A 22,228-nucleotide genomic window follows, 5' to 3' on the forward strand; every position below is an offset into this window, starting at 1 on the left:
CATCCTTGCCCTTATTTGCTGCCAAAAGGCAGAGAAAATGGGATCTAATGCTAATAAGCAATGCAGGTCAAGGTCTTGTTTGAGCACAAACAAAAATGGCCCCTGTCCAACCTGACTTGCAGCCTTTTGCCTTGCCAAACCTGAGAGAAGTGGGAAAGAATTTGTCAGGTCAGGCTGCTTTTAAACCTGAACTTGTCCAGCAAGGAGATGGGCTGCAGGACACTGACACCAAACCCCCATTGCTCTTCTGAGCAGGGCATGATGACAGAATTTATGTGATTTCCTCAGCCCTGTTCCCCTGTCATTGTGTCTTCTGCTCTTTTTTTTGTTTCAGGTACAAGCTCTGTTAGTCCTTCCAAGGGGTTTCCATGCAGGTCTGGCAGAGACGCTACCATATGTTTTTCATTTTGATAACTCCCCTATGGTGTCTGTTATCACCCAAGTCTCTATTAAGATTTATTCCTGTTATTGTAGCAGTCATTTTCCCCAGTACATGTGCATTGTATTTGGAGAGAGTCATAACCACTCTCCACATCCAACAGATGCTGTAGTCAGAGCGACTCCTGCTTCCATTTACCAGACCTTTCTACTAATATGGGATTTCACCAATAACCACAAGTGCTGTTCACTCCCCAAGATTTCCTCACTGTCATTTCTTGACTGTGTTAGTGGCAAAACACCGCTCAGAGCTCTGGTCCCTCAGAAAGCAAAGGTTTGGCTTGGCTTTGCTTTTCATGCACTTTCCCTTTCAGAGCAGTGAGAGACTTCTGCTCCCAATGTCTGGAAGGCTGAGAAAGAATGAGCAAGTCTGTCCTGGGGTGGGCAGTGGTCATTGTGAGAGGGGAGAAAAGCTGGTTCCCCTTGCTTGTAGGATTTGATGGGGGTGTGTTGGGGAAGGCGATGGGATTTGTTGGGCCTGGTATATGGATTTAAGAAGAGGCCAAAGTCTTGGGTACAGCTGCATGCAGTTAGGAGGGGTCAGGCTTTACTGCTGTCAGTTTGGTGGTGCCCCACTACAGCTCTGCCTTTTGGCAGGAGAGTATGAAAGAAATGTCCCTCCTCCCCAGGGGCTGGCAGCAACCCTGGCCCCAAGGCTGCTTTGTCCCTGTCACAGACAGCAGCACAACATGGGCTCCCTTAGCGAGGCAGCCTGCCTGCAGCATCCACAGACCGTTCCAATTTGCCCCTCTTTCATCCCATAGCAGTTTGTTCAGCTCGTACGGAAGAAAGGAGCTCCAAATGCTTTCCGGGCCTAATAATATCCATCAAAGCATTTCCAGGGCTGAGGCGAGGATATACACCGCAGCACGCAGAGCAGGAAATGGGCTTGGGTTTTCCAAAGCTGCCTCTTCCAACCAGAGCAAACCACAAGATCACGGGAGGACAAGAGCGCTGTGCTCGTGGCTTTGTTTGCCCCAGAAGGAATTGATTTGATGAGAAAGGAAATTGGCTTTCTTTAATCTGTCCTTGTGCTAATTCCGCAGAGGAAGGCGTGAGCATTGGCAGTTCCTGAAACTGAACCACCCCTCAGTGCCAGTCGCTTGGTGCTATTTGCAGGGACGGTGGCGTTTCCCAGGCCATGGCCCACGGGAAGTGCCTGTGGACCGCAGCGAGTCATGCAGGGGGGAGGCGGAGAGCCCTCGCCTCCAGGGCTCCACAGGGACATTGTCAGGACAGCCCTGGCTGTGTTATGGGTCCCCTTACACATGTGCCTTTCGCAGGTCATGGGGATCCCACTGCTGGCTTCACCAGGGACAGTTTTCCCCAGCAAAAGCCATGAAGAAGGAATCAGCTCTGCTGCTTCTCACCTCTGGGGAGCCTGACAGTGTACCTTCAAATGTCTTCTCCAAGCTTGTCTCTGAGCCCAGTAGGACAAGGAGGATGTTTCTTATGCAGCAACCACTTGTGCAAGAACTGGTTAGATTTGAACAGCCTTTTACTTAAAAATTTTTATATGATAAAATCACAAGAAATGTAAAAAATCCTCATCAATGTGCAATCCTGAATGGCTTCAGTCTGGAACTTCAAGTAAAAAGGAGGAATGGAATTAATGAGTAGGAAGAAGAAGAGATGACTCTCTGATGACAAAATGGCATGACAGAAGAAATGGTGCTGTGTTGCTTTGTACAACAAAATCTAAAAATACAATAAATAAATTGTACAAAACCTAAGCCAAGATTATCCTGGATCCCTTTCAATGCCAAACAGCTCTCTGAAGGTGACTAAACATCATCACTGTTGTTTGCACAGAAGGACACTGAGATTTAAACAGCAAAGGGATTTAGATGTGCCAAGCAATCCTGGATACCCCATGCTGAACTTGTTTGAGACACAGTGGCAGGATTGGGAGCTCTGAGGCTTGCTCTGCTCTGCTTCACTGTGCTTATTTAGTAACACACCATTGCCCTTCGCAGGGCTTGTGCAGGGATTACAAAGCGTATTGTAAGGGTTTTCCTTAAGGGCTGCTGAAGTCCCTGCCCCTTCCTTTCCCTGAGATGCCTGTTAAGGGTTGCCAGGTCTCTGTCCAGGGCTCTGCAGGCAGGAGCACAGAGGGTGCAGGGTACATCACATTTCAGGCAGGGCTGGTTCACCCATCCAGCTGATCTCTGTGCCTGGCAGGCTCTGACTGGAGTGCCTGCCTTTTGCATCAGTCTCGGGCTCCAGCAGAGACAACCTGCCTGTCCTCAGCACCCTCGGCAGGACATCTGCCTGGGTGGTGGGGTGGTGGAAGCAGGAGTCAGAGCAGTGGTCTAAAATCCTCAAAATCTTTCTGCCTGGGTAGAGGAGTGTGCTGTCAGTAATACTGGTGGGGCTTTGCAGGCAGGCAGAAGGGACCACCACTCCTGTCTCACCTGCCCCACAACAGAACTCTCAAAAGGGACAAGGTCTCCCACAGGGCATGAGGAAATAGCAAGTGGAGCTGAGAACCGTGGACAGATCACAAAACCCCTTAGGAACAGGCACATCCAGAAGTGGGTAAAGTGACAAGGAGGCGAAGGAGAAAGGACCAGGCTGGTAGAAGCACCTCTACTTTTTTCCAGACAAATATGGGCTCTAGGAAGGGTCTTGGGCTCATCTTCAGGTCTGGTCTCTGCTCTCGTAGACTGCAGTCTCCCATATGATTTTAACACGTGTGATCTGCCCTCAGTGGCAGTGCAGAGCCTGCTGCGTCTCAGCTGGACACGATCCAGAGGGTTCAGCTCCAGCACTGACGCAAGAAGAAAAATCTCCATGATGTAGCCAGTTTTTATGCTGGATTGGATTTGAAGAAGCAGCTGACATTGGCTGAAGCATCCATTCCTTATGGCCTTTGGGGTAAGTTTGCAACAGGTCTGATGTAACATCCAGAAATGCAGGGAGAAGATTTATCCCAGTGCAGCCTCCCATTAGCATGCTGAGCCCTGTGGTTTGTTGTTTGTGTTCATTTGTTTATGCTAACATACTGTGTTATGTTAGTGATTAATATATATCATCATCTGCCACACCAAACCCCATGAAAACATCTGAGCTCCAGAACAAGTGATATCAATCTGTTCTTTGCTGTGCCAGGAGACAAGGTAGAACAACAAGGAATGTCCAGGCTATTTGACTGGCCTAACAGAAAAGGAAAAAAGTTCTTTCAAGTATAAAAATCCTTACAGGACAGTCTACAGCAACTGCAAACAGGGAGCTTTGGAGTACATCACATGTCCTGACAGGACTGAGCTCTGCAATGACCCCTCCTCCATGCAAGGACAGTGCTCATCTAACTGAAGCCCCTTGTGGGATGGAACCATCTGGGCCCCCCGTGTGGAAATGAGCACACACAGACAACTTGTACGGCCACAGCGGCTCCGGGTGTCTCTGTGGGTCAGGACTGAGTGACTGCATCCAAATTCGAACCCGGCTGCCTTTAGCCAAAATAAATGTCTGCACAGGATGCTGCAGTGGCACTGAGTGAATATAAACCTTCAACGCAGCAACCACAACTGCATTGTGGATAAATGCCTGACCTTCCCTCTCATGACACCGCTGCAAGTGGATGGCTTGAAATTGACTCTGGCTCCACAGAAGGGATCTAGCAAGAAGCAGTGAGGCAGCTGCTTTCCCTTTGGATGCAGATAGCAGCAGTGTCCTTCTCTTCTCTATGGAACTTCTCACCCCCTCTTCCCCAAATTTGTACTGCAATAATGAATACATTTTGACTAAGCCATTTTTGGCACCTCAGTACTCCCGGTGTGGGGGGGAATCCTTCTTTCAAACTATTAGCACCTCATTACCCTGTATCCGCAGCCCCATTTCCCTGCACCCAGGGAGCACAGGCAGCTGGGCAAGAGCTCCCCCAGGTAGGAGGGGATGGGCACTAATTCTCTCACACCTATTAGCAGCAGATGTGTGTGTCAGCCCCAGGCAGCACAGTAGCATCCCCGTACAGAGCTTTTTGACAGCATTAATGAACAATAAATGAGGACAGGAGTGACAGAGAGTGACTGGTTTTAGAGGTAGCTCCTGGTGCACTCAAAACCAGACAAGCAAGGGTTGCTTCTGGCACAGCTCCAGGCAATGACCCCAACTGTCAGGTCCCCTTGTCCTGGCCACCCCGGGAGCTCTCAAGGGAGCTCTGCATTCTGGTACTGGGCGAGGGTCCCAAACTTTATAGCCCCAAACCGTGGACCACACAGGGCAGCTGCACTGCAGGAGAGCATGGATATCTCACTGGAGAAGCACGAGCAGTTGTCAGGGTGGGGGCCTGGGGGTGAGGCAGGGGGGAAGTGAAAGAAAAAAGAGGGGAAAGGGAGAAACTCCACCGGCTGTGTGCTGGGAGAGAGTGGCTGACAGTTTTATTTCTGAGAATTTCCCTGTGCGTGATCTCTACATTGGGATCTGCAGGCAAGTGACCCTGTAAAAGCAGCCTGAAATCCCCATGGCAAATAACATGGAGCCAAGGCTGGCAAGCAGGAGCCAGTGGGAGATGTGGGGAGAGTGAGAGACACGGGAGCCCAGTCCTGTCCCCCTGGACTCTATGGAGCCCCACTGACTCCCTGCCATGCCCATCAGTCAGGCAGCCCATGGGGTCCCACAAGTCCCAGTTTTCACTGACACATCACTGTCTATTAGCATGAAAACCACTGTTGTTCATGAGGATTGAGCTGGTTATAAAACAATTATTCCATTTGGATATTTTCTCTTTTCTTTTCTTTTCTTTTCTTTTCTTTTCTTTTCTTTTCTTTTCCTCTTTCTCATTGTTCCTTCTCCTCTTCTCTTCTCTTCTCTTCTCTTCTCTTCTCTTCTCTTCTCTTCTCTTCTCTTCTCTTCTCTTCTCTTCTCTTCTCTCTCACACGCCCACCGGCGGAGCACAGCACGGTTGCTGTGCAGAGCCGCGGCCCCCGGCGGCGGCCCGTGCAGACGCCGCTGCCCTGCGGTCTCAGGTGCCCGGTGCCGCCCGCGCCTGCCGCCGCCGGGGCCGAGCCGCGCTGCGCGGGGCCGCGCACCTGCCGCGCTGCCGCCGGACGGGCCAGGCGGGTGAAATCCCCGCTCGGCATCCGGCGGCCCGGAGAAACCAGCGAGCTGCAGAGGGGCAGTGAACCCCGGCGGACCCCGCGGGGCCCCGCGCAGGGACGGCAACAGCGCCGGGCCGTGGGTGCCAATGCCCCCAGCCCAAACCGCTCCGGTGGGCAAAGCGGCTGCAGAGGAGCTCGGGCTCTCCCTGCCTGGTTTTTCGTTCGTTCGTCTTTATCGGTTTGGCTGTCTTTGCGTTGTCTCTTCTCTTCCCCCCCCCCCCCACCTTTCCAAAAGCCCGGGCTCGCCGGGGGCCAGCCGGGGTGCAGAGTTGGGGGCGGGAGGGACGGCGGGGCCGGGCAAGGGCCGGGGCAGCGGGCAGAAAGGAGGGATCGCGGGAGGGACGAGTGGAGAGGTGCGGGCGGAGGGGTGAGTGTGGAGGGCGGACGGAGGGAAGGCGGCACAGCGGGGCTGTGTCCGAGCCAGGCCCCGGGGACGCGGGGAGAGCCCATCGCGGCTGCGACGCTCCTGTATCACAGCCTGGGCTCGGGGTGCGCGGGGGAACCCGGCTTGGGGGACCCGGGCACCTCTGCAGCAGCAGGGCCATGGCTCGGTGTGAGTGTCCCTGACGAGGGACACCTAGCCCGGCCCGTGGAGAACGATGCCGGCAGGGAGTCCCCTGCGAGGGAGGACGAAGGCAGCAGCCACTGGTGTCCGCCTCCGCCTCGCCTGAAAGGTCTGGGGGATGATGGGGTGTGGGGCCCAAACGGGGGAGGGGGTTCCAGCGGATGTTTATTGCGGGGGGTTCGGGAAAGGTGGTGGAGCGGCAGGGACACGGCGATGCTTGGCTTCGGGGGACACCCCGAGACTTGGGGCTTGCCGTCGTGGGGAATGAGCGAGTCGTTGCCACGCGTTTTATTCCTCGGTGCCAACACAGGCTTTTGAGCCATCGGGCTGCATATTTTCGGGACGAAGCAGATGTGTGTCCACGGAGGACGAGGAAAAAGGGGGAGAGGTGTCCCAGCCCTTCTTCCGCATCGAGCTCTTGGCGTTTTCTCACCGCGGAGCCGTTCCGGAGGAGAGGCGGCGGGACAACCTCATCCTCTCCTCCCACCTGCTCAGGCGAGGTGTGAGCTGCGGGGAGCAGAACCCCTGGGCTCGATCCTAACAAACACACCCGTCCTCTGGACGAATGCAGAGCCAGGGGCACACCAGCAATAGCTAACGGTGAGGTTGGCAGTCCCGCGTCGAGACTGGATGCGCTTTGCAGCGCTCCGCCGATGCGGAGCGGTCGAGGAACGGGTTCATGCGTCCTCGGGACTTCTGTCAAACGCGACCTCTGGGCCCTTTTCGGGGTGCAAGAAAGGGGTCGACTCCGCTTGCTGCATAGCGCCGTGCCACCTTCTCCCTCCAGAACAGGGTGGGTTCTGTTCCTGCGGGGTCCCTGTTGCAGGGCAGACAGGGTTAGTTTCCCCTTCCATTGTCTCAGCTCCGCCCAGCGTGTGGGAACCCCGCGTGTCTGCGAGGCTAGGCAGGGGATGTGGGAGCGGGGCTGCGGGGTCTGCCCTCAGGGATTTGGGGTTTCGAGACTTCAGCCCCGCCATTTGGCGAGGACCCGCTCCGCTGCCGCCCAGGTGACAACGATTCCCGGCGGGTCCTCTGTTCCTGGTAGACACCGCTCAACCCCGACTCCGCCGGCCGGGTGAACAGGCCAAGGGACCGGTCCACGCCCGGGCTATCCCCGACGTGGCGTCGCTTACAGCTGGAGCTTTATGTAAGGAGCAGGAAAGGAGAAAATAATAAACCTGGGAAACGGTGCGAGCAATTAAGGCAGGGACTACAACCCCAAACTCTGCTGGGGTTTCGGTTTTTTTCTTAATTTTCAGGGAGAATATTTTCTTTCCGTCTGGAGCAGAGGCTGTCCAAAGCCAAGCATACCTCGGGAAGGGGCATCGGCGTCCCGCTCGCATCAGCCCTTGAGTTCCCGGAGGCGGCTTGGAGTTCGCACCCGCGGCTCCTCGCTTTCCTCCGATATTGCCCCGGGGTACCCAAACGAAATCCTTTCCTCTCCTTCTTGTATTGCCGCCAGGTGAGCAGCGCGGGTCAGTATCGGGACTGTCTTCTCCGTGACGTGTCCCTGAGCTCGCGACGCAAGCTGCCCCGGTCAGGAACCGCGCTGCCAGCAGCAGCAGCAAAGAAACAAAACACCGATCATGTCACGCTCTGCCCTTATGCCGTTAGCTGCAGGAACATATGCTCAAATATGTAAGAGTAGTCTAGATTTTTCTCTGCAAATATTTTTACCACATCCAAAGATAATATTTCAACAGAAGAATCAAGCCCCGCAGGCTACAGACAGGGCAGCTATATATAACCCGCTTGCTCACTCCGGCTCTCCGCGCATCGCTCGGGTTATGCAACCCCCACCGCGACGGTAGCCACCGGCGCGCCCCACAGCTCCGCCCGCCCCGTCGGGGCAATTCCCCGGGACCTCGGTGCAGCTACCCGCCCGGAGGGACCGGCATCAGGGCGCGGACCGAGACTGGTACTGGTACCCGGGCTGGCCCGGAGCCGGCGGGGCGGGCGCGTCGCCTTGCCCCGCGCCGATGCGAAAGGGCCCGGGGAACGCCGCGGCGCTCCGAGGGGCCGGGAGCGGGCGGTGAGTAGCGCCTCGTCCTCGCCGGGGCAGGGACGGGAACCGCGCGCGCGGCTCCCGGCCCAGACGGGGCCGTGCAGGTGCTGCCGACGAAGCGGGCTCACAAGCTGGGCTGGGCAGGAGCTCGCCTGCCGCCTCGTTCGTTGCTTTCCGTTTTCTTTTTCTTTTTTTTTTTTTTTTTTTTTTTTTTTTTTTTTTTTTTTTTTGGCGAAGGAAATGGTGGAACTCTGGCGGGCGCTTTGGGAGTTTGGTGGCCCAGGGCTAGGGGGTCCCATCCGAGCGAAGCGGCCGGCAGTACCTGCACCCGCTGCTCACCCTGACGTACCCAGACCCCTCCTGTTGCGGCGGCCCAGACTGCGGGTCCCCGCGGCCACCGAGTCCAGAGGGTCGCCCCCAGCCCCGCGGTGCATGCGAGCTGGAGGAAAAGAGCTGTCCCTTCTCTCAGTGCCGGACATCCGCAGCGTGACGCCGGGCTCGCCTCGGCTGGGCTCGGCTCTTCCCTTCCCGTCGGCCGGCTCCCGGAGCCGTGATTGACACCGCCGGCCCCTCCGCCCGCCCCGCAGCACATCCCATCCCTCCCCGGCGGCCGCTCGCCGTGCCCGGGAGGCGGGGAAGGGCCTCCCCAGCCCTTTGACACCGTCTCGGCAGGAGTTTCACTTCGCTTTCGCCGCCGTCGCCGCCACTTCTGCAGGCAAACACCCCGGCTTCCATGTGACGCCTCCCAGCCACTGAATGGGGAAAGCGCCTATAAGGGAGACACTTTCCCTTCGTGCAGGAGAAAAGGAGGGGACGAGGGGGGCAGAAGCAGGAGGTGGTGGTTGAGGGGAAGGGAGGACAGAAAATAAATTAATAAATCGCAGGGAACGAATTGGAGGGGGGTGGTGAGAAATGGACACCCCGGGAAAGAAATTCGTGGAATTATTTATTCGTTGCCCCCCGGTCCCGTCTCGCTGACAGAGCTCGGTGCGCCGTTGCGGTGCTCGGCGCTAGCTACAAAGGGACCCGGGGAAGTTTCTTGCTCCCCAGCGCCCTTCCCGGGGGGGGGGGGGGGGGGGGGCAGAGCGTTTAGGTTGTTTTCTGTTGGCTTTATTTATTTATTTTTTTTAAGTTTCCCTTCCCCACCCCTCCCCCCCCCGTCTGGAAGGAGGGGGTCTCGTTCGCACCTCCCTGGATGGTGCGGTAGAAAGGAGGGGAGTTAGGAGGTGGGGGGGGGGGGCTCGTGGTGGGAGGCTGCCGCGCCTGCTGCTCCTGCATTGGTGTCTCCCCTATGGACGAAAACAGCCCTCTGTCTCCCAAGGCAAATGCTTTCAGTATCGCCTCTCTGATTTCAGTCGCCGCCGCCGAGCAAGCAGGGAAAGGAGAGCTGGAGGAGCGCCGCGGCGGCCGCAGCGCGCCCGCCCGCCCCGGCTGCCACCCTCAGAAGATGCACTTCAGCACCGTCACCAGGGACATGGAAGGTGAGTGCCGCGCTCGGCCCCGCAGGGCTGCGGGGACGGGACCACTGGGCACCGCGTATCCGAGGGCTTTCACGCGGCCCGTGCCGGCGGCCGGGCCAGGGGCAGCGCACAGAACGCGGCCTGCCCGCGGAGCCGGTCGGAGGAGGCTTTGCCGTTCCTCCCGGCACGTCTGGGCCCCTGTAACCCTTAGAGAAAGGCATTGCCCGTGGCTCTGTGGCTTTCGACGGCTCTGCCGCTGGGACTCGCTTGTTCTCAGAGGTGCTGAAAGCATCCCCCGACAGCGCCGGCCGTGCCTGAGGCACCGGCAGGCCGGGGCTCGAGTCCCACCGGCTCTGCAGCCCCTGTCTGGCCTGGGGGCTGCGTCAGAAGTAACGCTAGAGACCCCCGGGACCTCGAGAAGCCTTTCAGCATCGGAGGGGATCGGAAGGAGCGGCCTGTCATGCGCCGCAGGGCCCTCTCGGGCCGGCGGCCGAGCGCTGCGCAGCCGGGTTCGTCCCGGTGCTCCTCGGCGCGGAGCCGGAGCTTTGCTCTGGTCCCGGCCTCTTCCTCTTTCTCGTCCGGGGATGGAAGGAATGGGGCATTGCCAAACCAGATCCGACTTCCCCTGTCAGCCGCAGCCCCGCGGCTCCGCGGCTGCAGAGAGAAGGACGTTACCTGCAGCAGCGTAGCTACACGGAAATAAGAGCCGATTTCTTTCTCTGAGTTTCCCCACTCCTCTATTTTTTCCCCCTTTTTATTTGAAGTGGGGGCGAAAGGAGAGAATTTGCTTTGTCCCAAGTGGTGTGTGGCGAAGGAGGCCTGCAGAGATAGCACGGGCTTTGCACCGCCGAAGCTCTTGGCAGACCTCTCGGGTTTGCAAAAGAAAAAAAAAATAGAAGAAAAAAAAGAAAGGGAAAAAAAAAAAAGGAGCCTAGGCAGGCAGGCAGCGGGAGCAGCGAGCTCCCCGCCTGCCCCGGGGGGAGCGGGGCTGGGGCCAAGCAAAGCGGAAAGGGGGAGGCGCCCCGCTGGGCTGGGCGCGGGGCAGGAGAGGAGGCGGAGGGCACCCCGCGGAGCCGGTGCGGAGGCGGGGGCCGCGCGGAGCGGCGCGGAGCTGGGGGGAAAGCAGGAGCCGGAGCGGAGCCCTGACCGCTTGTTTTTGGAATGATTTCAGCTATCTCCAGCCCCTGGCTCACCCAGCTGTCCCATTTTTGCGATGTTGCAGCTTTCACGGCCAACAGCCTGAGCAGCCTGAACGCCTCCGGGGGGTACCACCTCTCCCCCTCCCCGGGGGACCCGTACGGACAGCATGAACCGCCGCACTACGAGCCCTGCACGGCTCAGCAGCACCCGCACCCGCCGCCCCAGCCCCAGCACGGCTACCCTTTCGGCGGGGCGGCGGCGGCGGCGGCCGGGACCAACCCGCCGCCCGCAGGCCCCGAGCAGCCCGAGGGCGCCGGTGGAGCCGCTGCGGGGCCGGCCGCAGTCTCGGGCTGCCCTGCGGGGGCGGCCACCGCGGCCAAGGCGCCGGTGAAGAAGAACCCGAAGGTGGCCAACGTGAGCGTCCAACTAGAGATGAAGGCGTTGTGGGACGAGTTCAACCAGCTGGGCACCGAGATGATCGTCACCAAGGCAGGCAGGTCAGTGCGGAGCTCCCGAGCGGCCCCGGCTCTCCAGCCGCTCCCTCCGGACCTGGACACCCAGGCCAGTCGGGGTGGGAAAGTTCGGTGCGAGTGGTTGAATTCGCACTTGGGGGGGAGATTGAAGCTGCTGCCCAAGGGCGAGTCGCGGAGCGGCCCGGCTCAGCGGTCCCCGTCATTTGATCCTTGCGCTTCTCCTGGGGCGAAATCTGCGAGCTCTTGCGGCCCGAAGGCCTCGGTGCTGCGGAAGAACGCGCGGCTGCTGCTGCGGGCTGACGGCGAAGGCGTGCGGAGGACGGCAGGCAGGGCACCGGGTTTCACTCCCGCTTAAAAGGGCGCTGTGTTCCTCCGGGCGCCTTCGGCTGTGACCCCACACGGGACTTTGATCCGTGTTTACGGAGGACGGTGTTCCCGGGGCGGACAGCAACGATACGGGGGAAGGAAGAAAACAACACGCAAACCGTGCAAAACCTGCTAAATACATTCTTAGCACGGGCAGATGTTTTCCTTCCTGCGGAGACGCGAACAGACCCTAATTCTGCACCTTGAAACGTGTTCCAGGGCTGTTGCATTTCTCAATTATCGAGTAACGAGCCCGGCTGAACGCGGCTCCTCTCAGCTCTGCTCCGGCCGCCGCGGCGCGATTCCGGGGCCAGGACCCCGCTCCTGAGCAGGGAACAAAGAAAGCGGCTGATGCGATCGTGTTAGGAACGAGCAAAACATATGGGGGAAAGAGCAGTCCCAATTCAGTTAGTTGTTAGTTACTGCATTTAGTGGAGATCCCCGGGAAGCGCCGCGGCCGCGGCGGCTCGGGCAGAGCTACGAGGCTTTCCCCGCCAGGCTCCGGCAGAGCTGCGAATTGTCCAGGCTCTGAGTCTTCCCTCGGTTTAAAGCGATCCGGCGGGGGGGAGAAAAGAAAAACAAACAAATTAAGGAATCCCCCGTTGCTTGCTCTCAGTTCGCCCCGGGGCTAACTGCGGCGGGATGGCCGGCCGGGGGAGAGGGTCGGACTCCACTCCGAGCGGTCTGGAAAGAGCTGTGACCGCGGCCGTGCGCTCCCGCCGCTCCCCCGTCAGCGATTTTGAGGGTCCCGAAAGTGCAAAAAAAAAAGAAGAAACATACTTATATGTACATATATATGCAGTGGCATTTTAAATTGTTGGTTTTTTTTATATTAGCAATTTCCTAAAATAAAACAATCACCGTGGTGCCCGGTGCAAAAGCAGCCGGCGCTGCGTTGCGGGACCCGGGCGGAATTTCCCGCAGACGGTGCCTGCCCCGGCGCCGGGTCGCACAGCCCGCTGTCTCCGGCCGCGGCCCCTGAGCCCGGCGCCGGGCTCGGTGTTGCTTTCCTTAGCGGAAAAGGTCGTTCAGGCTCCAGGCGGAGGCTCTCTGCAAACAGGAGTTCTTCGATCTGGCTTTCTTAGCTCTCCAAGAAGAGCGAAAGGATTGCAAATATCCCATTTCAAAAGGTTTCGGAAATGAACCAATTCGAATTGAATCGGGGGGTTTCCTCCCACCCTTTTCTTCGTTTACTTTCTGACACCGTCGAAACTCCAGACAAGCGAGTAAAAACAGGAGAAAACGGGGTACAACCAGCAGGAAAAGGCTCCGGGAAGGCGCTGCAAAGCCTATTCTCTTCCAGCGCCTCTGAGCTGGCCCTGCTGTTTGTCTAGATGGGTCTTATCATCTCAGGTTGTTTGTTTTAAAACTAAGTTTTAGAACAAGAAACACCGGAATTGGAGCTAATGGGGGATTTTACACGTTTAAAATTAATAATAACAGAGGGAGCGACTGAAAACGTCCTCCAGATTTTGCTGAAGCCTTACGGAGAGGGAGACGCAGCTGCCCGATCCCGGTGCAGCCCGGCAGTGCTGGGCCCGATGTGGAAGAGCTGCGGAGCCAGAGGGGCGCTGACCCACCGCCCCTCAGAGGGGGGAAGGGGCAATAACGACAGGTCCGGCAGTGTGCCCCGAGAACGAGCCGGGGGTGGGGGGGGGCTCTCTGCGTCCGGTTTGATCGGGCTGTTTGTTCAGGGGGCTGTTGGGGCTTTGGTTTTTCAACGGCTGCAAACACCCTTCCCGAAATAATTGCCTACAGTCGCTCGCTTGCTTTACTATTCTGTAAAACAAAACGAAGCCATAACGAGCCCCGACGCCAGGGCACATCTTTGGCGTGTCCCGCCGGGGAGCTGCGGGCCAGGCCCTGGTCCCCATGTGTGCAGATGCAGGAGGGAGGAACGGGTGGACTGTCCCGGCCCCTTCCCTTAGCCCACCGCCGATCTCATTTGTACTGCAGCCCCCTGTAAGAATCGTGCCCCCCTTGAGGGTGGGATCCACGTTTCGGCTTATCTTTGGGTCCCCGGGGGCCTGCGCGGAGAAGAACCGGGGGAGCAGCCGCGGGGGCTGGCCTGCCCAGCTCCGGAGCCCTGGGCTCCTTTCCGCTCCCCTTTTCGTTCCGCAAAGCTGCGGGGAACGGTAGCCCGACCGGGCTCTTGCGATGGAGTGGATCCGGGAAGGGGCTTTCTGGGACATCCCCGTTGCCCTCCAACCCTTGCCCGCCGAGGGGGAGCGTTTGCCCCTTCGGGCTGGGAGAGGTCTCCCGCTGGCCCTGGGGGCTGTTGCTGTGTTGTAAGCACTGCTCTCCAACGGGCGCAGTTTGGTGGGTACAGAAGCTGCACAGGTGAGAACTCGATCACCTCGTGTCGTTGGCTGGAGTTTTCAGATTTGACCCCTACGGGCTGCCTGAGACTCCCGAGCTTGAGTGCTGTCCGCTGACAGGGTAATGCCTTGCATTTGCCTCCAGTCAGGTCAGCTAAAATGATGGGGAAACCACGGGGAATAAATGATTTTCACTTTATTTCCCCATAGCAAAGGCCGAGGATGCTCTTGTTCCCCCTGTCCTCTCCGTTCCACCTCGGTGGGGCATTTCGGGTGTCTGACATGAATGGTCCCGGAGCCAGTGGGAGAGGCAGGACCCTCTGGCTCGCCTTTCGGGATGCTGCCGAGGGCTGGGGAACACGGCAACCAGTCTCCCCACGCAGCTTCGGTATACGTGCCTCTTCCTCCGGCCAGTAGTTTCTTCGAGGGGACTTATCATCACAACGGGGAGGGTATCGGAGCAGCTGGAGGGCAAGAGACCCATGCCGGCCCCTCGGGGCTCTCTGCTGCTCCTCAACGTAGCACTTCTCTCTCCTCCCTGTGCCAGGCGCATGTTCCCCACCTTCCAGGTGAAGATATTTGGGATGGACCCTATGGCTGACTACATGCTCCTCATGGATTTCGTCCCAGTGGATGACAAGCGATACCGGCAAGTAACAAATACCTGGTCTGTCTCGCGGTTCTTGGAGCCGTAGGGGCTGCTGGGTCGCTGCCCACCCTCTGCTCCTGCCCTGTGGGGGTTCGGGGATGTGCCCCTGGGCGTGACACCTGTCGGTGCGAGACAGGGAAGGGACACGGGATGCGGCTGACCTGGGGTCTCTTTCACACCCTTGCAACGAGTCTGGGGCCAGGAGCCCCAGACTCACAGACTCACAGGCGACCGGGGCCAGACCAGCATGGGCAGAAGGGCAGGTTTCCACAGGGCACAGGGCAGGAGCTGCCTTGTCCTGCCCAAAAAAGCTCTCCTTGTCGTACTGCTACACGTCTCCACCGGCAAACACCCTTTGCCACTTAACAAAAATCCTCCTCGGTGCTCCTTGAATGCTGTAGCCCCTCAGTGCATATCCCGAAGCTGTGCCATGCCTGCTGGGGATCTTCCTGGGTGCTTGGGTGAAGAGAATGGGTTTTGTGCTCTGGAAAGGCACCAGCCACCCAAGCCACAAAACCCTGCCCTTGTTTCCAGCGGCAGTTTAGGAAGGCCTTGGAAACTGCCGACTCACAAGGCAGTGATGCGGTCTGGTTTGGAACCCCTTTAATTTTAAGACAGTGAAAAGCGCATTATGTATTTAGCTTCAGATCAAGACGCCGAGCAGGCAGCCCGCATAGGAATCGCAGGGTCCGATATATAAATATTTAGACAGATATCCAAATTCTCAGGGCGTCCTAGAAATGTTTGCTTGTCAAGGGAAGTAGGATATATAACATCCAATTGAGTATATCTTTAAAAAGTAATGTTTCTGCTCAAGTCCAATGGTGTCTAATTCCCCCTGTGCAAACACTGGCTTTTAAAGTAAACACGTGTATAGAAGATTGGTTTCTCTGTTTTAAATGTTACTGTTGAATATGTACTTTGAAAGAATGAAACAAGACTGCTAAATTCTGAACCTGCTATTAATCTACACACAACTTTCCACTCTTTACTTAAAGCGAGAATATTACTGTATAGAGAGCTTTTTTGCACTCTTTTTTTCAGAGGAAGGGGGAGGCTTTTGTGGCTTCTCTCCCATATCTACACGGGTCGCTAGAAATTTCCTCCATCCTGCAGATTTCTCTCACGACAGTTCCATCACTGACGTGATAAAATAGTATAACCCCTCCGCAGCAATTCTGGCTGTGGAAAAGAGCTCGTTCCTCTCGTGGCCGTAGGAAGCGGGAGTGATGGAGAGGCGGTGCTTCCCCCTCGGTGGGCCAGGGGGACCGTCCCGGGCCGGGTTCTGCAGGACCGGGTGCTGCAGTCGTTCGGAGCGGCGCTGCAGGGACGCGGGCGGGAGCCCCCCGGGCCGCGGCTGAGGATGCCTTTTCCTCCCGCAGGTACGCCTTCCACAGTTCCTCCTGGCTGGTGGCTGGCAAAGCCGACCCCGCCACCCCCGGGAGAGTGCATTACCACCCGGACTCCCCGGCCAAAGGCGCGCAGTGGATGAAGCAGATCGTTTCCTTCGATAAGCTCAAACTGACCAACAATTTGCTGGATGACAACGGGCATGTAAGTGTTCCCGGGAAAAGATGTCCAACACGGGGCTGCACGGGGTGGGAACTCCCCGCGCTGTGATTCCCGTGGGGTGACCCTGCCCTCGCCCTCCCCAGGGGCTCTGCCCCAGCCCCGCGGCTGTCCCGGGCAGTGGAGCCGGCAGGGCCGGGGCTGCGCTCTCCTCTCTCCATGCTCCGCCTGGATCAGTTATTGTCTCCTTGCTCGTTTTATCATTCAGATCATTTTGAACTCCATGCACAGATACCAGCCGCGTTTTCACGTGGTCTACGTGGACCCCCGGAAAGACAGCGAGAAGTACGCGGAGGAGAACTTCAAAACTTTCGTCTTCGAGGAGACGCGCTTCACGGCAGTGACCGCCTACCAGAACCACCGGGTGAGGCAGCAGCGGAGCTCGGGGCAGCAGCAAGCGGGGGTTGGGGTCGCCCCGGAGGTATCACGGTTGCGGGTGCATCCAGCTCTGGCTCAGCCCCTTCGTCCGGCTCCGAGGTTGGAGGCCGGGCTGCGGGTGTCCGGCGGCGGCGGGGATGGCTGGGGGTATCTGCTAAAATACCCCATCTGCTAAACCCATTCCGGGCAGCGCTGGGAACCCGATAGCCGGGGAGCTGCGCGGAACTGCATCGGTGTACGCCGAGGAAGCGACGTGGGCTCTAGCCCCATCGCCAGCTTCCCCCCGCCCGGGGGACCTCATTACCTATGTAAAGCCGAGACCGGGGCTAGTGGGGAAACTACAGCCTTCCCGCTGCGAAATGTCACTCACAATTTGTTTGGATAAATCTGCGATTTTACTGTTTTAAGCTCGTAGCGGTCTGTCTCTCCTCAGAATACAATTATACGTTAAAAACGAAACAAAACGAAACACAACACCCCCACCCCAATCTAATGCAGATCTCTAGGTAGCAGTTAATCCAATTGCTCCTTTAAATCGCATCAGTGTAATGTAAAGAGCAGGAATCCCAGCAGCGAGTGGAAATACGATTTCATAGCGGGGGCTTTGCAGCGCTGCTCCGAACTGCCCCGCTCCGCGACGATGCCGCACAGGCCGGGGCTGTGTCCCGGGGCTGTCCCTGAGCAACCGGTGCAAGTGTCACCCTCTGCAGTGGCTCCGAGCAAATTGACCTGAGTTCTCTCCGGGATGCGGGGGGTCGGGCCGCACCTCGCCCCGGTGGTGCGAGAGAAAGGCTGTGCCTTTAAGGGGCTCTGGAGTCCCTCCCCGGCTGGCATTTGCCTGATGGCTCCGGACAGCTGCTCTTTCTCTCCTGCTTTCTATCAGTTTGACCTCTAAGGCTGGAACTGTCACTGAGGGGCTTAAAGTTTGTTTTTCAACCCATTCCGGAAACTCACAATCACATACTTTATCCGTGGATTTGCTTAAATATAGAAAATGTCCTGCCTTCTCCCTGGCGAATTAAATAAATACATAAGTATGATTTATCCAGTGATTTGTCTTAACTGCTCCAGTGGTGACCCATATAATGTGGCATTTTCTTACAAGTGCATTTACTCAGCTTTTGCAGCCGACTCAGACTGCCTCTCCCTTCACCTTGAACTCATATTAGGTAGCATGTTAGCCCACATTTTCTAACAGAGGGAAAGCACATGTTTGTGCTCTGTGGCAGAGAACACCCTGGCTCCACCAGCCACCTGGATCCTCTCTGTTACACCAAGCACTGCTGAATCCCAAAGCCTGCTCAGGGACACACTCACTGTTTGGCCAGGGAGCCCTGTGTGCTGCTTTGAGACATTTTGCCACTTCTTCTTACAGATCACGCAGTTGAAGATTGCAAGCAACCCTTTTGCCAAAGGATTCAGAGACTGTGACCCTGAGGACTGGTAAGGCTATGCCTTTATTGGTTATGGCAATACCCTACTCACCCTCTTTCACGTGCATCTGCCCAGCTTACATTTGCACAAGGGTTTTGTGGAGGGGAACACTGTATTGGGCCCCATTTGCCAGCTGCAGCTCACAGAGACAATACTTCAGTTGCTTATTCTGTGGGACCATCAGCTCTGTATCACTTCTCCCCTTCCTCTTCCAGGCCCAGGAACCACAGGCCAGGGCCTCTTCCTCTCATGAGCGCTTTTGCCAGATCCCGGAATCCAGTCTCTTCCCCAGCCCACCAGAATGGGACAGAGAAAGGTGAGAGCCCCCAGTGGCCAGGCCAGCCCATGTCCCAGGTCCTGTTGGCCTGCACAGCCCGTGCATGCGTGCTTGGGGCCAGCCTTGCCCACCAAGCTGGTGCACAGCCCCATTGCTAATGAGGTTTGTGCTACCGCTTATTTTTTAAAGAAAAATACCTGCCTTCATAGCCTAATTAATTCTTCCTTGGACTACAACATTTGCTGTTGTTGTGTGCTTAAGAAAATTTGCTGCTTTAAAAAACACTACCCCTTGCCTTTAGAGTCCCATTTTCGATTTTTTAGCAACAAACTCAGTTTTTCAGGCAGAGATGCAGTGCTGGCCACAGGTTCCTTCTCGCATTGCCCTTTTAATGCGCCTCGGCAGCGCGCTTAGGGCCAACCCACTCCATTCAGGAGCTGCAGTCAGGTCGAACAGCACCTCTGCCCATTGACTGCTTTTCCATTACCCAGAGCAAACAACTGCAAAGACAACCGAAGGCCTTTCTTCCAACGTACACCGGGCCTGCAAAATAAAGGGAAGTCTGTATTTGTTTAGTGTTACACAATTGCAAAAATGTCAGGCGTGTACCAGCTTGTCAGTCAACTCAACTCCATTTATCGCAGTCAGAAGGTCCCGTCCCGCCAGCCCCGTTCCTGCCGCATGCCGCTCCTGCACGCCCCGCTCGCAGCCGCGCTCTTCCCTTCGCGCGCCTCTTCCCCGTGCGCGCGGATGCGCTCCCGCGGCCCGGCCGCACTGACTCTGTTGCCCCCGTAGATGCTGCCGAGAGCCGGCGGGAGTTCGAGCGGGAGGCAGGCGGGACGGCGCTGCACCAGGCCGAGGCCGCGCACCAGCAGCTCATGTCCCGCGTGCTCAGCCCGGCGCTGCCGGGCGGGGGCGGCGGGCTAGTGCCGCTGGCCGGGGCGGGCGGCGGCCGGCCCAGCCCGCCGCACCACGAACTGCGCCTGGAGCCCGCCGCGTCGGAGCCGCTGCACCACCATCCCTACAAGTACCCGCCGGCGGCGGCCGCCGCCTACGACCACTACCTGGGGGCGAAGAGCCGGCCCGCCCCCTACCCCCTCCCCAGCATCCGCGGGCACAGCTACCACCATCATCATCACCACCACATGAACGCGGCGGCTGCGGCGGCGGCGGCCGCCAACATGTACTCGCCGGCCGGAGCACCCGCTGCCTACGACTACGGGCCCCGGTAACGGGGTACCGGCGGCACGAGAGACACCGCCCTCCCCCTTCCCGCCTTCCCCCACCTCCCGCCTTACGCGTGAGCTGATTGGTCAGCTTGACATGATCGACAGCCAGACAGCCCAATCGCCGGCAGCCGGGCCCCGCCCCGCGCCCCGCCCTGTGGGGGCTGTGAGGGCGGCGGTGCCGGGAGCTCCATCGCGGTGTGACCCGCGGCTGCACTTTGATAAATGAAGCCATATGTCCTTATCTCTCTATTCCTCCGTTCGTGCCGGGCACCGAGGACCGTCGGGCGGCTGGGATGCGGTGGGAGGACGGTGAGGCGGCAGCGGTGAAGTGACATGTCTCCTCTCATTCGCCCTTCGGGCCTCGTGATGGAGGTTTGGTGTTACCGGTGCCCACGGGGCCTGTACGTGAGCACCGAGCAGGGGCTGTGGGGCTGGCCGTGAGCCGTGTGTCGTCCTGCACTTGTCGGTGTCGGTCTTTCCCAACCCGGGGCACACCGGGGCTGGTTCACAGGTGGCTCAGGTGGTTCTTTGAGGAGATTCTTGAGGAAGCAGAGTTTAGTTTAAGGGAGTGCTTTGAATCCTCACTGCCAGAACAAATTTCCCACTTCTCCTCCGACCCTGACCCATTTGTAAGTTTTGGGGTTCACCGGGATGCCTCAACCATAGCAGCATTTTCTGGAGCTATTGAGAAGGGCCTATGGCCAAGAGCACAGGCACATGCAGCTGTGTTTGCATCTTGTTTTCCCAACAATACCTGCAAAGGTTTAAAAACCAGCCTGGGGGTGGGGGAATATCTGCAGATTTCAGGCTGTGTGTTTCCCACCTGCTTCCCAGGCAGCCTCACACAGTTCTGCCTTCCTGCATCCTTTCCTGAGCTCTTGAATACTCTCCCATGGAGGTGCCTTTTAAAGGGACTTCAGGGTTTTTTTTCTCAGACTGGTTCACCCCTTATATTTGGCTGATCCAAACTGCAGTAGTTCTAAAGCATCTTTTCTGCATTACCTGCTTGCTGCATCTTTCCTCTTAATGCTGGTAAGTACTTTTTCCTTTAGTATCTTCATTCAGTAGTCGTTCCTTACTGCTAAAAAGATGGCCCTGTTCATCACAGTGCTATAGTGATGTGTTTTGAACAGTTGGCTTGTGTTTTTGTCAGATACTCACCAAAGGCAGTTCCTTTGTGTTCAGAGGAGGTATTGAGCAGCTCCTCATCTGTGTTGGTATACAGTATTATGAACACTTTCCTGACTCTTCCACATGACTCCATTAAAAGATGGGGGTTATTTCTTTTAAAGCCATCTATTCATCCATGTTTGTGCATTTTCATTACAAATTCTTTAAAACATGTTCTTTCCCTTGTGCAGGTGGCAGTGTTAATAGCAATGTTTATTTTGTCTCTGGCAGTGGGCTTTGGGCTTCCAAAACCTTTTTGGAAAGGTTTAAGAAGGGATACAGCCTACCATGAATATTTTATGTATTTTTTTCTGTTAAAAAAATATATCTGGATCCATAAAAAAAGACTTGTGCAAGAAATATGTATTTTATTTGACATTTGCAGTGAATTGTGAGATTCTTAGTGTCTGACTAAAGCATAATGTTCTCAGAAAGGTTGATGTAAAATAGCCTTGTGCTTATTATTAGTCAGTGGGAAATGGCTCTCGGATGTGCTCTATTGCTATTGCTTTGCCGCTGTTATTTCAGAGTTTTCAGTATGATTTGTTATCTGTAAACTGATTAGTGCCAAAGCTTTGGTCAAACGTTTAATGAAGTTGTTATATTTATTATTTCCTTCAAAGATTATACAAACCCTTTTTTTCTTAATAGTTGCAGTGTAGGAAAAAAAGTGAAGACAACCAAAGAATCATATCTGCAAAGTGTAGATACGTGTAGATATTTGTAGATATATGTAGATAATCTTATTTCATTTTAATTGAAAAGACATTGAACAGTGACATTTATAAATATTTTTCCTCTTCTTTCTTTCCTTCATTTCTTGTTTGATTATTTGTATATGTTTGTCAGTTTGTCTCCCCTACAAAATGCAGTTAATTAAATAAGGAGAGTTCTTAGTCTGGGCAAACAGTGGCTTTCCGTAGGTGATTGCTCCTTCTCTTCTGTCCCTGGTTGCTGCAGGTGCCCATGGTTGTGGTAATCTATCACAATACAACAGGTTGCAAGGTTGGGGTTCCCAGGTGAAAACAGATCTGTTTGTATTGCTAAGCACCTGTTCTCTTTAAGCACACATAGAATGACCCAAGGTGCCAGGACTAAACTGTGCCCTTAATGGAAGTGGCTCGAGGTCTTTGCCTTGACTGAGGAATTTCAGTTTTATATTTGTTAGAAGAAGAGAAAATCACAGAACTTCAAGCTATGGCTGTGGGTAGTGGGCCCTCAGGATCACCAGTCTGTGTTCTGTGCTGAAGAACCACTGCAGGCCCTGAGGCTGAATGGGAAGAAGACCATGCAGATGTGTCAAGCCTACAGTCTGAACTATGGAAATGGTATTTCTGACCATGCATTTAGTCCATCAGCATGCAAGGTGCTTGGACATGTTCACATTGAAGCATGTTAGCAGTCCAGTTCATGTTGTGTTTTAATCCTTAAATCAAGATTCTTCAGGGCTTTGACTAGTGTCCCTCCTTCCATAACAATGCCTCTCTCACTGGATGGGAGTGTTACAGATATGGAAAGCAAAAAGGGTTATTTTTCTATCCCAAGAAAAAAATCTACTTCAAATAAACAAAACCCCATAATACTGCAGAATGACTAGTAGAAGCCTTTTGAAAATCACAGAAAATTTGTAACACTTTAATGTCATATTACCTGTC

At 56.1% G+C, this 22,228-nt stretch overlaps 1 protein-coding gene across 2 annotated transcripts; it reads left to right on the forward strand.

Moving 5' to 3' along the window:
* Positions 1 to 9,364: 9,364 nt before the first annotated feature.
* Positions 9,365 to 21,624, forward strand: TBX1 (T-box transcription factor 1). 2 transcript variants are annotated; one of them, XM_041489057.1, is made up of 8 exons: positions 9,365 to 9,591; positions 10,742 to 11,207; positions 14,415 to 14,516; positions 15,899 to 16,070; positions 16,294 to 16,449; positions 17,839 to 17,906; positions 18,113 to 18,213; positions 18,970 to 21,624. In XM_041489057.1, exons 1-8 carry the CDS (start codon positions 9,402 to 9,404, stop codon positions 19,404 to 19,406), a joined length of 1,692 nt encoding a protein of 563 aa, XP_041344991.1. In that variant the 5' UTR covers positions 9,365 to 9,401; the 3' UTR covers positions 19,407 to 21,624. The 2 variants fall into 2 exon arrangements, with proteins under 2 accessions (XP_041344991.1, XP_041344992.1); XM_041489058.1 differs by having other exon boundaries at positions 10,793 to 11,207.
* The last annotated feature ends 604 nt before the right edge of the window (positions 21,625 to 22,228 follow it).

This window comes from Pyrgilauda ruficollis, unplaced genomic scaffold, assembly GCF_017590135.1.
Source record: "Pyrgilauda ruficollis isolate IOZ18807 unplaced genomic scaffold, ASM1759013v1 scaffold9, whole genome shotgun sequence".
In the NCBI taxonomy this organism is placed as follows: Eukaryota; Metazoa; Chordata; class Aves; order Passeriformes; family Passeridae; genus Pyrgilauda; species Pyrgilauda ruficollis.

What these genes read in the sequence shown, in the direction of transcription:
- TBX1 (XM_041489057.1), top strand. Translation starts at nt 9,402, where the DNA reads ATGGACGAAAACAGCCCTCTGTCTCCCAAGGCAAATGCTTTCAGTATC. An exon ending in TGCTGGATGACAACGGGCAT is followed by an intron (nt 16,071 to 16,293) that starts GTAAGTGTTCCC and finishes TTTATCATTCAG; the next exon opens with ATCATTTTGAACTCCATGCA. An exon ending in CCAGAATGGGACAGAGAAAG is followed by an intron (nt 18,214 to 18,969) that starts GTGAGAGCCCCC and finishes TTGCCCCCGTAG; the next exon opens with ATGCTGCCGAGAGCCGGCGG.